Source organism: Drosophila ficusphila, unplaced genomic scaffold (genome assembly GCF_018152265.1).
Source record: "Drosophila ficusphila isolate 14025-0441.05 unplaced genomic scaffold, ASM1815226v1 contig_791, whole genome shotgun sequence".
NCBI lineage: Eukaryota > Metazoa > Arthropoda > Insecta > Diptera > Drosophilidae > Drosophila > Drosophila ficusphila.
In genome coordinates, this window is record NW_025064737.1 from 26,208,215 (window position 1) to 26,220,470 (window position 12,256).

At 43.4% G+C, this 12,256-nt stretch overlaps 7 protein-coding genes across 9 annotated transcripts; 2 read left to right on the plus strand and 5 right to left on the minus strand.

Moving 5' to 3' along the window:
• Positions 1-197: 197 nt before the first annotated feature.
• On the plus strand, positions 198-955 carry LOC108099278 (60S ribosome subunit biogenesis protein NIP7 homolog). Its single transcript, XM_017202666.2, has 2 exons — positions 198-338; positions 390-955. Exons 1-2 carry the CDS (start codon positions 283-285, stop codon positions 874-876), a joined length of 543 nt encoding a protein of 180 aa, XP_017058155.1. The 5' UTR covers positions 198-282; the 3' UTR covers positions 877-955.
• A 278-nt stretch (positions 956-1,233) lies between these two features.
• LOC108099537 (nicastrin) lies at positions 1,234-4,263 on the plus strand. 2 transcript variants are annotated; one of them, XM_017203108.2, is made up of 7 exons: positions 1,234-1,369; positions 1,492-1,587; positions 1,647-2,336; positions 2,399-3,209; positions 3,274-3,485; positions 3,544-3,754; positions 4,040-4,263. In XM_017203108.2, the coding sequence occupies exons 1-7, from the start codon at positions 1,306-1,308 to the stop codon at positions 4,062-4,064; spliced, it is 2,109 nt and encodes a 702-aa protein (XP_017058597.1). In that variant the 5' UTR covers positions 1,234-1,305; the 3' UTR covers positions 4,065-4,263. The 2 variants fall into 2 exon arrangements, with proteins under 2 accessions (XP_017058597.1, XP_017058598.1); XM_017203109.2 differs by having other exon boundaries at positions 1,235-1,369; positions 3,895-4,263.
• A 276-nt stretch (positions 4,264-4,539) lies between these two features.
• Positions 4,540-6,103, minus strand: LOC108099538 (histone deacetylase 11). Of its 2 annotated transcripts, none has more exons than XM_017203111.2 (2): positions 5,729-6,103; positions 4,540-5,671 (listed from the first exon to the last, which is right to left on the minus strand). In XM_017203111.2, the coding sequence occupies exons 1-2, from the start codon at positions 5,801-5,803 to the stop codon at positions 4,829-4,831; spliced, it is 918 nt and encodes a 305-aa protein (XP_017058600.1). In that variant the 5' UTR covers positions 5,804-6,103; the 3' UTR covers positions 4,540-4,828. The 2 variants fall into 2 exon arrangements, with proteins under 2 accessions (XP_017058600.1, XP_017058599.1); XM_017203110.2 differs by having other exon boundaries at positions 5,733-6,068.
• LOC108099539 (carbonic anhydrase 6) lies at positions 6,099-7,223 on the minus strand. The gene is made up of 4 exons (XM_017203114.2): positions 7,018-7,223; positions 6,602-6,958; positions 6,315-6,545; positions 6,099-6,238 (listed from the first exon to the last, which is right to left on the minus strand). The coding sequence occupies exons 1-4, from the start codon at positions 7,156-7,158 to the stop codon at positions 6,131-6,133; spliced, it is 837 nt and encodes a 278-aa protein (XP_017058603.1). The 5' UTR covers positions 7,159-7,223; the 3' UTR covers positions 6,099-6,130.
• Positions 7,224-7,268: 45 nt separating this feature from the next.
• LOC108099311 (sodium channel protein Nach) lies at positions 7,269-9,349 on the minus strand. Its single transcript, XM_017202705.1, has 8 exons — positions 9,156-9,349; positions 8,893-9,099; positions 8,651-8,840; positions 8,464-8,597; positions 8,143-8,410; positions 7,852-8,080; positions 7,505-7,789; positions 7,269-7,444 (listed from the first exon to the last, which is right to left on the minus strand). Exons 1-8 carry the CDS (start codon positions 9,347-9,349, stop codon positions 7,269-7,271), a joined length of 1,683 nt encoding a protein of 560 aa, XP_017058194.1.
• Positions 9,350-9,568: 219 nt separating this feature from the next.
• LOC108099303 lies at positions 9,569-9,987 on the minus strand. The gene has a single exon (XM_017202698.1). It carries the CDS (start codon positions 9,963-9,965, stop codon positions 9,756-9,758), a length of 210 nt encoding a protein of 69 aa, XP_017058187.1. The 5' UTR covers positions 9,966-9,987; the 3' UTR covers positions 9,569-9,755.
• A 1,591-nt stretch (positions 9,988-11,578) lies between these two features.
• Positions 11,579-12,088, minus strand: LOC108099310 (shematrin-like protein 1). The gene has a single exon (XM_017202703.1). It carries the CDS (start codon positions 12,079-12,081, stop codon positions 11,620-11,622), a length of 462 nt encoding a protein of 153 aa, XP_017058192.1. The 5' UTR covers positions 12,082-12,088; the 3' UTR covers positions 11,579-11,619.
• Positions 12,089-12,256: the final 168 nt, after the last annotated feature.

A 12,256-nucleotide genomic window follows, 5' to 3' on the forward strand; every position in this document is an offset into this window, starting at 1 on the left:
ATTTTTTAATATGATAAAGTTTTATATTTTTGTTATTTAAATTTAAAATTTAAATATCCACAACAACGAACTATTCAAATTTGAAAAGTCAAGAATTATACAACACCAGCTTTTGGCGCGTACCAGTATTTTTCAGCTATCGATACAACGCAACGATAGTTTTTCGATATCTGTAGTGCTGTAAGGTGGTGCATGTTTCTTTTTTTTTCAACACTTCACCATTCTCACGTGTAGCCAGTTTACATTTTGTTTTCTACTAATTTGTACATTATTTAGCTTAAAATGAAACGCCTTAGCGACGAACGTGCAAAGATCTTGTTCCAGAAACTGTCCCAATAGTGAGTAAACAGAGAAACATGTAAAAAAGTATCTAAATATTGTATTTTCAGCATTGGCACAAATGTGAAGCAGTTGATCGACCGTCCGGATGGAACATACTGCTTTCGAGAGCACCGGGATCGGGTTTACTATGTGTCTGAGAGAATCCTGAAGCTAAGCGAATGTTTTGGATACAAGCAACTGGTGTGCGTGGGCACCTGCTTTGGAAAGTTCTCCAAAACCGACAAACTGAAGTTCCACATCACCGCGTTGTACTATCTGGCGCCATATGCCCAATACAAAGTGTGGGTGAAGCCCTCCTTTGAGCTGCAGTTCCTCTACGGCAACCACATCCCCAAAACCGGACTCGGCCGCATCACTGAGAACGCCGGCCAGTACCAAGGAGTGGTGGTGTACTCGATGAACGACCTGCCTCTGGGTTTCGGAGTCTTGGCTCGTTCCACAACAGATTGCAAGACAGCCGATCCCATGACCACCGTCTGCTTCCACCAATCGGACATAGGCGAATACATCCGTGCGGAGGACACGCTGTTTTAAATCCCTAGATGCTAAGTTTTACATGTTTTATAGCAATAACCACGTTTAGGTAAATAATAAGTATGCTGAGAAAAACGGACTTTGCTTAATGTTATAGAAAGAGTGAGGGGATACTATCATTTTATCTGGTAAGGCAAATTTGGCAACCTTTTTTTTAATTTACCGCAAAATTACTGAATTAGAAATTCGGTTCGGGTGTCTGAATTTAAATCGGTGCGGGTAAACTATTTTTCAGAAGGTGACAACCCTAGCCAGAAAAGAGCAGACCAGTGTTACCGGACCAGTAACAATCGAAAACATTTGCTCTTTCACAAGATTTTTATGGTCACCCTCGCGTGAATACGTTAGCTGTGCTAATTACCAATCTCCAGCTCACATTTGACCCATCTCTAATTAAAACACAACTGGACGCAATTTTGTTTTCCTCCGATGGAAAAGCGTCTGAATGCGGTTGCAACATGGCTGCTAATACTAATTTATGGGGCTATTGTGGGTAAGGATCTCAAAGAAAACTCTTCAGAAGTATGGTGGTTTTTCGAAACTCCCACATCCCCATTTTATAAATAGGTTAAATATTCGCCTGAGTCATCTAACGTTAACTTTCTTTGTCCACAGCTCAAGGCGAACGGACTCGCGATAAGATGTACGAGCCCATAGGAGGAGCAAGCTGCTTCCGCAGATTAAATGGCACCCACCAGACCGGCTGCTCATGTAAGTATCCCAATGAAATACCGGCAATCCCTTGTTAACAATTGTCTCTCCAACTACAGCCACTTATTCCGGTTCCGTGGGCGTACTTCATCTGATAAACGTCGAGGCGGATCTGGAATTTCTTCTGAATAATCCACCATCGCCACCATACGCTCCTTTGATACCACCTCACCTGTTCACACGCAGCAACCTGATGCGCCTTAAGGAAGCTGGGCCAAAGAACATCTCGGTGGTGCTTCTGATCAACCGAACGGACCAGATGAAACAGTTTTCGCACGAGCTCAACTGCCCCAATCAGTTTAGTGGGCTGAACAGCAGCAGTGAGACCTGTGATGCCAGCAATCCGGCCAAGAATTGGAATCCCTGGGGAACTGGCCTGCTTCACGAGGACTTTTCCTTCCCCATCTACTACATTGCCGATGATGATCAAATCCAAAAGCTGGTGGACTGCTTCCAGAAATTCAACAATTTCAACTATGAGACGCACGCCCTACGAAGCTTATGTGCCGTCGAGGTAAAGTCCTTTATGTCGGCAGCAGTAAACACCGAGGTGTGTATGCGGCGCACCAACTTTATAAACAATCTGGGCGGCAGCAAGTACTGCGATCCCCTCGAGGGTCGCAACGTGTACGCCACTTTGTATCCTAGAAAACCAGCAGTTGAAAATGGTCTTACAGTAGTGCACACGAACGAAAAGTTCATCCTAGTCTCCTGTCGCCTGGACACAGCAAGCATGTTTGATGGCGTCGGTAAGATTTCTTTTATTTAAAAATATGTGGTACTCAACCTCATGGGCTCCTACAACTTCCAGGTCTTGGAGCAATGGATTCCCTCATGGGCTTTGCTGTTTTTACCCAGGTGGCGTATCTTTTGCGACAGCTTTTACCACCCCAAAGCTCTTTGCCCGATTCCCTGCGAAATGTTCTGTTTGTGACTTTCAATGGCGAGTCCTACGACTACATCGGATCTCAGAGATTTGTTTATGATATGGAGAATTTCTCATTTCCACCCGAATCCGCTGGCAGTCCTCCAATAGCATTTGACAATATTGAGTTTATGCTGGACATTGGCACCCTGGATGACATAGCTAACATTAAGCTGCATGCGCTGTCTGGAACACCATTGGCTCAGAAAATTCTAGAGAAACTCAATAACTATGCTAAATCGCCACGGTACGGCTTCAATCTAAACATCCAGTCTGAGGTGGGCGCCCACTTACCTCCCACATCAGCACAATCATTCCTGCGAAATGATCCAAAGTTCCAGGCTCTTATTCTAAACGCAAGGCCAACCAACAAGTATTATCACTCAATCTACGATGATCTGGTCAATGTAAATTTCACGTATGCCAACACAAGCAAGGATTTCACCCAGCTCGCGGAAGTGAATGACTTTAAGAGCCTTAAGGCAGACTCACTGCAAATGAAAGTTCGCAATGTTTCCTCTATTTTGGCCATGACGCTCTATCAGGAGCTTACTGGAAAAGAGTACACGGGCACCAAGGTGGCAAATCCTTTGCTGGCAGATGAGTTCCTTTATTGTTTCCTGCAGTCAGCAGACTGTCCTCTTTTCAAAGCCTCGTCTTATCCGGGCAGTCAATTGACTAATTTGCCTCCAATGCGGTAAATATATATTTGTTTAACTTGTTAAATAACTGCATATAATATCACCCCTTTGTTTAACCAGCTACATAAGTGTCTTGGGCGGATCTCAAGAGTCATCCGGGTATACCTACAGAATACTGGGCTTTCTGCTGTCACAACTCCAAGCGGACATTCCCAGAGAAAACTGCACCGTACTGCCGTTACACTTTTTTGCCGGCTTCAACAACATAGGAGAGTGTCGACTTACCACGCAGAACTACAGCCACGCCCTGAGTCCAGCTTTTCTTATCGATGGTCAGCCTGCACTTGCCTCTTAAAACTCTTACAAAATTAAACATCATTTTTATGGTAGGCTACGATTGGAGTTCCGGGCAGTACTCGACATGGACTGAATCAACCTGGTCCCAGTTCAGTGCTCGCATTTTCCTCCGTCCGTCCAGCGTGCACCAGATCACAACTCTCAGCGTCGGCATAGTGGTGCTCATCATCTCATTCTGCCTGGTGTATATTATTAGCTCTCGATCGGAAGTCCTCTTCGAGGATTTGCCGGCAAGCAATGCCGCGTAAGTCTGTGCAGATGCATCCACATATTCACCGCCAATTGCTCATCAGTTTCTGGGAGAGACCCACCCCGATTCATCTTTAGATCCTAGTTTTATGTTTTGTTTCTGCGTAATATTTATTTAAAATTTATTGTTTCTAGATTGTTTGGTTGATGTCACAACTGCCACAGCGACGATATCATCGCGTTCAGCTGCTCATTCCACAGATTTCTGCATGCATAAACGTTTTAAAAATATTAGTAGTATACAGTTCGATTCAACTCTGATTTATGCGTGCCCTTTTAGGTTGCCGCGGCCGACGGCCTGTTAGTCAGTGGAAGTCTCCAAGAAAATCTGAGCCCGTGCCGGAGTTATTTGACAGCTGAACAAAATCTAAAATACAGACTTAACAAAAAGACACTAAAATGATATTCTAACTCGTATTGTTTAAACCATTAAGCAAACCTTTATTTGTATGTATTTTTGTATTTTAAACAAGTAAATTAGCCTCTAGCGACTGTGTTGTATTATATATAGACACTTAACCAATTTGCGACAAAGCATATACTTCTACGTATGAAATCTTTCTACTTGTCCGGCCCGTTTTGCATTGTACATAGAGATAAACGAATTGAAATTGAACCTCTGCGAATGCCAAGTAAGAGACCTCTGTACAAATATTGACAAGAAACTGCTAAAAATCATAACACACTGGAAATATTTATACCTTCTGCATCTTTTGCGATACTGAACTTAATGATCTGAAATCATCACTTCATAGAAGACAAATAATTATAATAACGACATTAAATTATATATGTTTAATAAATTTTGATAAGGTGTAAAGCATTGTAATATTATCGGAAGATTTTAGTCGGGTAATTCTCTAAGCAATCAGGTTTCTTATATTCTTTCACAGCTCTTGGTTTCACAAGTCCTTCAGCAAATATCCCGACGATTCAGGTTGGGGATGTACAAATACTGTTCACTTTTATAAAAATTGGAAAAACGGAGCGAATTGACTAGATCCTTATCCAAAATTTTAGCTACGTTTTGTGGTACTTCTTTTGCTAAGTCTCAAATACCTTAATTCCTTTAGTCTAGCAATCCCCTTTGCCGGAGATTAACAATGGAATCGGTGATGACCCCGGCGGAAGCCTTTAAGTAGCCTCCGCTCAGCAACATCACCACCGGAATGCCCAGCGAGCGGAATGTGCTGAAGACCAGTCGGTCGCGTTCCATGACGCCCTCCGCCGTAATGGCAAGGTTGCCCAGGGGATCCCCCTCGAGCACATCGGTGCCCGCGTTGTAGATGACCACATCGGGACGGAATTCGGCCAGGGATTGCATCAGGCAGCGAGTTAGCTGCCTCAAATAGTAGGCATCCTCGGTGTGGTTGCGCAGCTCCACGGCACAGCGGATGCCCTCCTTGGCCACATGGTCCTTTGGATAGACAAAGGCATTGTACATGTCCAGTATGAAGACAGCTGCAACGTTTCCGAAATCCCGCTCGTGTCCGTTTCCCTGATGAGCGTCCAGATCCACAATCATGATGCGGCGCACCCGGAACGGTTCCTGCTCGAACAGCCGGACGATGAGCAGCGATATGTCCGCATAGGGACAGAAGCCGCCGCCCCTGTACGAGCAGCAGTGGTGGAATCCGCCGCCCAGGTTTATGGCCCAGCCGTAGTCCAGGGCCAGCTTCCCCGCCAGAATGGAGCCGGCTGCCTGGAAGCGCATGGGACGCAAGTAGGACCGCTGGATGTAGCGATTCGGGACGAAGGCCATCAGAGGAACCTCCGCGATGCAGGCCACGCTCATGCTCCACTCGAGCGACTTCAGGTAGTCCCTGGTGTGGATGCGCCGCAGCTGCTCCTTGGTCAGCTCCTTCGGCTCGTAGAAGCTGCCGCCATCCAGCTGCAACTCGGCACACAGGAGCTGTGGAGGCGGAGGAGGAGTCTCGAGATGTGACCGGGGATGTCAAAGGATACATACAGACCTTCTGAATGTGCTTGCCCTTGGCCGCATCGAAGGGGTGTAGGCGTTCAAGGCCAGCGAATCGCACCGCATACTTCCTGGAGTAGACGATGGGCAGCTTGCTGGCGGATCTGGCGTCCTCCCGCTTCACCCAGACCACCTCCTCGGAGTCGATCTCCTCGTGGTGCACTCGCTCCGTCAAGCGCTTCATTATATTTTGAAATATAAACCCGAACGAGTGGCTTACATCCGTGCGACACCAGTTGATTTCGGCTACGCAGCGAGAAAATGCAATTCCGGATGTTTGGGAATGGGGGTTGATGGCGCCATCAGCTGTCTGCCGGCGAAAGCTCTTCATTTGGGGCAAGCTTTCCAATTAAACAACAAATCCACTTAAAAGAATTTTATTGCATTTCTCAACTAAAATTTACTTCGGTAAACAGGTCGGTTGTAGTCATCCTGTAAATCTCGATAGGTGTTCAAAGCCCGCTGGCCACGAGAATCCCTCAGCTGCCAAAAGTTTTTCCACTTCAAATGGAGAAACAAAATTCAAATAGGTATTTGTTAAAAATGTATTTATTTAAGAATGCACCTTAATACTTACATATTCCTGGGGTACATCAACGGGTGTTTGAAAAATAAACCAAATAACTGCTTCAGCACATGGAGGAGTGGTTAGAGATCCTTCATAGGTCAGGTATTTATTGGTGTCTATGCAAGCAATCAAATCCTCCAAGGCCATACTTTCCTTAAGAGCTTGGCTGGCATCGAATGCAGAGATTCCAGAAACCGTTTTGAAGATCTCGTTCATGGCTGACGACTCGTTTATTGGAACCTTCGATGGTACATACTCGTATATAATTTAATATATTTAAGAAATCAAACATTTACCTCTAAGTTTCTCAGTAGCACAGCCAAAACCGCAAATCCATTTCGTTGCTGACCAGCTTCCTTGTTGCTTTTGTAGCTGCAGTTCTTGTGAACTATGTGCACCTCTCCGTCGTAAAAGTCTCCATCTAACTTGTGCTCAGATCCTTTGGTATGTTCGGATCCCCAATGGAAATGCAGCTGTTCAGCTTCGAAAACATGTCCCTGCTCACTGCTGATACAAATAGATGGCTGCTTTCCTTCAACAGTTTTAGGAATCCTCATGAGAACAGTCAACCCATTATTTATGACAGACAGAGGAGCACACAAAACTTTATTGTAATTTACCAACTCCAATTTTGGGACATTGCATGTAATGGCCTTTGAAAATTTATACGATTAGAGGGTTTTATTAAATAACACCTGAAAGAGTTGCTTACATTACAAGAGCAAAGGTCAATGGGCGACTGTCTTTTACCACCCCTGACATTCCAATCCCTTCCTTGTTTATCATAGTTGAAACCAAAGTGACTCCTGGATCCCGAATTTGTTAGTGCAAAACTTCTTACCACAAGAAACATAAACAGTACATTTACAGACTCACAAAACAAAATAAGCGAAGTGAAACGATGTGACTTTTATTTTCCAGGTGCTTTGATATCGAAAAAATTTTCTTTTTTCCATTTATATTTTATGGACATATGTACAACTGTTTGGTTTCCAACTGTTTGGCCTTTCGGTCAATTATATTCTGTTCCACAATGCGATTGCAGCCCTCGTATGTGTACTTGGACAGAAAGAAAAGAATCTCGAAGATGGCCACCATGGAGAAACCCACAAAGATGGACATTATGTTGCCAATGGTGCCTGAAAGAAAAATTGAGATTTAATACGTTTACCATTCGGAATGTAGAGATCAACACCCACTGAAAACCTCAAACCAGGCGTTGTTCAGCAATCGAATGTAATACTGGGCATGTTGTTGACCAAAGTAAACCCTAAGGACTGAGATATCGGTGCTGAATTCCGTCTGGTTATTGTCATCCATCTTGAGGGTGGCCAAATAATTGTCGATGGGCAGGGAAGACATTGAAACCTGGTATTGGACATCGCTGCAGGAAGGCAAGCACTGCGGACAGTACAAAGCCTCCTCGATTTCTCGTTCCAAGCCGGGAATTATATGCCTCTCTGTCATCACGTTGCGCCACTTGACTGGATAAATTAATTTATTAATTAATTCTTTAGGATTCTGAGCTAACCTATCGTTTACTTACACAAGTACTGATTAAGACAGGATACATGCCCCAAGGTACAATAGACCACTCCATCCAGATTTTCCACTAATTGCAAGGGCAATTGGAAGGGCAAACAGCGACATAAAGCAATGATACTACGTATTCGACACCTGGTAACGCAGTTGGGGAAGCTATAGGTGTAGGTGTAGGTCCTCATCAGTTGCTCATTTACTGGACTCTGGGCCTCGTAATCGAAATAGCAGCGCCGCTTTGGTATAAATAGATATTAGGCATATTTAAGTACATTTACTTTGGAACAATAAGGCTTACACCAAATGGAGAAAAAGACTTTAAGCTATCATCCGTGTCCACCACTCTAGCATAGATTGATACAAAACTATCCTCTCCCTGACTCGGAAAAATTTCCAGTGCATTCGAGGAAGTAACCGAGGCATAATTCTCTGCATTGTGTATCAAAACAATATATCCGTTGGTATTCAGAATAGGAGCAAAATAATCCGTTTGACTGTCATTCAGAACCACAGTGAGTCCAAGTTGAGAGCTGGCCAAACGATTCGTAAGGTTCCTTTTCTTTAATCTATTAAATTGTTTTATTATTATGAGAATTACTTTGTGGGTCTCCCCACTCACTTATTCTCCATGTTGAAGGTACAGCAGGGTCCATACATGGTAAGACTGTCCTGAAAAGCATCCCTGCTGAAGCAAGGAATGTCGACATTAGCCAGAGTGCACTTCAGGATAAAGTCTTCACAACTGGGAGTCAACTAAGGTGACAACGTGCTATTATTCCGTCTGAAAGTTTAAGTAACTTCATTACCATTTTCATGATGCGACGGGTGTCGAAGAAGGTTTCGTTGTTCCAGGTGCCAAAGACATCCAGGAACGTTTGAAAGGTAACAAAGTCATCGGTGTCCACCACAACTCCCACGTGGGTGTAGAACTCCCGAAAGAAATTTAAGCGCTCCAGAAAATATTCCACAGGACGAATTACAGGGCTGTTTAATCTCCTACACAACATGTATTAACTTTAGAATAAAATTACTTTTTTGATATACCCACAATTCTTCCGCGTATCTAATCACTGCCTGCCGGGAAATCCGATTGTTGGTGCAAATGGAAACAGCCGGAAACGGTACGTCTTCGACAGGATAGAGTGGATCCTTCAGATTGGTAACAAAGTATTGGGCCACAAACTGCTCCCAGGTGAGTGATAGAACCACCACCAAGGAAACGGTGGTGGCAATGTGCAGCAGCAACCAAATCATTCTAACGATTTCAACCACGTTGTAACACATTGCGTATGAGTAATATTAAGATCCTACCTCTGACCCAATGTTAAATCCGGGGACAGTAGCTTATTGTATCCCTGCAGAGATATATTTCTGAGGAGATCCGCCATATCTAAGCAGAAAGCTGAACCCAAGGATGCCTTACGACCCTTGGATTTATTGGCCTTTCCTGCCTTTGGATTTTTAATCCACCAAATGGCATTTGAAGTCGACTCCAGCTTGACCATCTTCGGAGAGGTTTTGTTTCCTAAAATCCTTTATTTATCCTTGCCGTTGAGTGTTGTTTGGTATTTATATGTTTCGGGCTATCAACTTTTTTCGTGATTAAGCCCCGAAGAAAATGGGCGTGACTAACTAATGCATTTCGTTCATTAACGCAGTGATAATTACCGTTGACTCCAGGGAAACTTAGAAACTATTTCACTGTTGAAAGTAAAGGTTAAAGGTTGCTTGTGAATATTATTTATTGTAATTTAATGTATTAATAAAATTATTTAAGTATTTACAAGATTCCATTGGAATCCCTTTTTGTTTCACTGTTCAAATTATCTTAAATAAAATTCTACTTCAAGTAGAAATAAGCTAAACCTGAGTCTTCTACATGTTTAAGTACTAAATTTTGCTATTCTATTTTTATCCCGATGGCCAGAAGGGTTGGCCAGGATAATTGCGGGATCCTGGGAAGGCGTACTGATTGGGATTGACTACTCGGGCGATGTCCGTGTAGCTGCGACCACCTCTTGGAGGAGATTGGTAGTATCCTCGTGCCGGTGATGCGGATGCGGTGGCCACGATGATGAGCAGGACAGCCAGAAGGCTGAGAAGGAATCCTTGGGTTGACATGTCTGGGAAAGAAGTGCTTCGCTTCGAGTGCTGAACTGCAGCAATGCCCGGTGACCGGCCTATTTATATGTGAGTATCGCCAGCCGATCGGTTCTTGTCGTTCTCAGGCGCTTGGCTTATCAATCAGGTTTCGGCTCAGACCGAAACGAAACCCCAGGAGAATTGCGTTGCCGCTCACGTAGATCTCGGCTCTTTGTATGATACGGCTGTTTATGATCACTTTGTTTTTTCTCAATATTTACTGACACGCTGCCCGCGCCAAGTCATTCACACCGCACTCCGTTATGCCGAGTGAGTTGGCATATATAGCATATATAGCTACCTATATGATCTTGACTCTAATTGAGTGGTGAATGATATGGCTTCATAGGCACGACCGACCCAGCCTCCCAGCATAAGTGCTCGTACGTATTTAAATTGCAATTAGCTAACTCTGACGGGTTGAAGTAATGACGTAGGTGCGCCATCTGAGGCGCTGTATACATATTAGCAAATTCTTGCATAAACAATTGCCTTGTTTGGTGCGAATTGTTGTCACCGACTTCGGCGAAGTCTTCCTTCCTGTATGGTTATTGGGATCTGGTTTCTGGTGGTTTCACTTCCTCAATGACAGGCGCTGCACGAGGGGAAGTCCTAGGAGATCGGCTGCAGTTCGATCTGAATCACTTGGCCGGATCACGAGTGCAGTGCCTCGATGGCTCGTAAAGCGGCTATAAATGTAAGCCGTACCTGTGAGCCATGAGTCCAGTCAGGTGAAGTCGTGGGTCATTACCAGATCACCGTGCTGGTAACTGTTTTGTTCAGGCACCTCAGCAGCAAATTAACATTGTTGGGCAATGAGAAATTTAAGTAGTTCTTCCGGAAATTCTTTCGAAATTTAAAGGGGTAATAACAACAATAATAAAAAACGTATTAAAATGATCATGATTCATTAGCGAATCACCCAGTTTTCTAGAACCATTTAATTGTGGGAAATTTAGTCAATGATTTGTTTGGGGGTTTGTGAATAAAGTGATTTCTTTATGCAAATATCGTAAAATCGTGGGGGATAACTGGGGGAATATAATTAATGCAAAATCGTAAAGGAATTCAAACTAATTTACACTCTAAAAACCATGTTCAAAATATATGTTTATGTAATTTTGTACAACTTAAAAAGATTCAAATTGGCGTTAAAAAATTACAATATGTATAATATATATATAGAATTGATAAATAATTTATTTCCATAAGCATATGGTTAATATATTCATTCAATAATTTCTAAGCAATAAAAACATTCTCCCGTGAATAATAATTATTCAGAGGAATTCCCCAGAAGGAATCCCTTGGTTCAAGGTACCTGGCTGGGACCTTACCCCATTATCCCAATAACCGGGAGTTCGGAATAAGCCCACATACGAGAATGTATATTTATCCCCTTAAACGCGCCTCCGTTCCATTAAAAATAAAGTCACGTCCCAGCAAACCACTGAACGCGTTTGCTCCGTAAACGCGGGCCAGTGATCATAAATCTTTTGATCGTAGATATATATACAAGTAACGGATTTATAGAGCTCAAAACAATTAAACTACTTGTGGATAGATGTAACTTTCGTTGATTTTATTTTAATGGTTAATACTGCATGCGACCAAACGTTGGTTAAGAAGAAACTCAACCCCAAAGAGCGGAGAAGGGAGTTCGTGGGAGGAATCGATAGCCTCCTAGACCAACATACGGAGCAGGGTTTAGGACCTTTGCTATTTGCGAGTAAGTTCGTCCTTGTCGTTTTCCAGAAGGCTTTCGTTCTGTTTTTGGATAGGAGTAAGAAGAGTGGCCTGAATAAGACGGGTATGATGAGTAGGAATTGTACGCCGGATAGGATGTATAATTGTAGCCATAGCCTCCTGCATAGTTTCCATAGCCATAGTTTCCATAACCAGGGTTTCCATAACCAGGGTTTCCATAACCGGAGTTTCCATATCCGTAGTTGCCGTATCCATTGTTCCCATAATTTTGTACTCCACTATATCCTTTTCCCGACTTCCAGGACTTCTTGAAGAAAAAAGCGCCACTCCAATCCAGGCAGCAAATCAGCAATATCAGGATCGAGAAAAGGGAAACTCGGGTTCTCATTGTTTCTATTTCGAATCACTTCCAGTTCTGGCAGCCCATCTACGCAGTTCTCCTCTATTTATACCCTGGAGTTTATGGAGTTGGTGACACATTGTGGTCTAGCTCATTTGAATGGTTTATTTGTTTTATGTTTTCTTATCCCCATAAAAACGGCCGGGATCTCTGGAAGATTAGC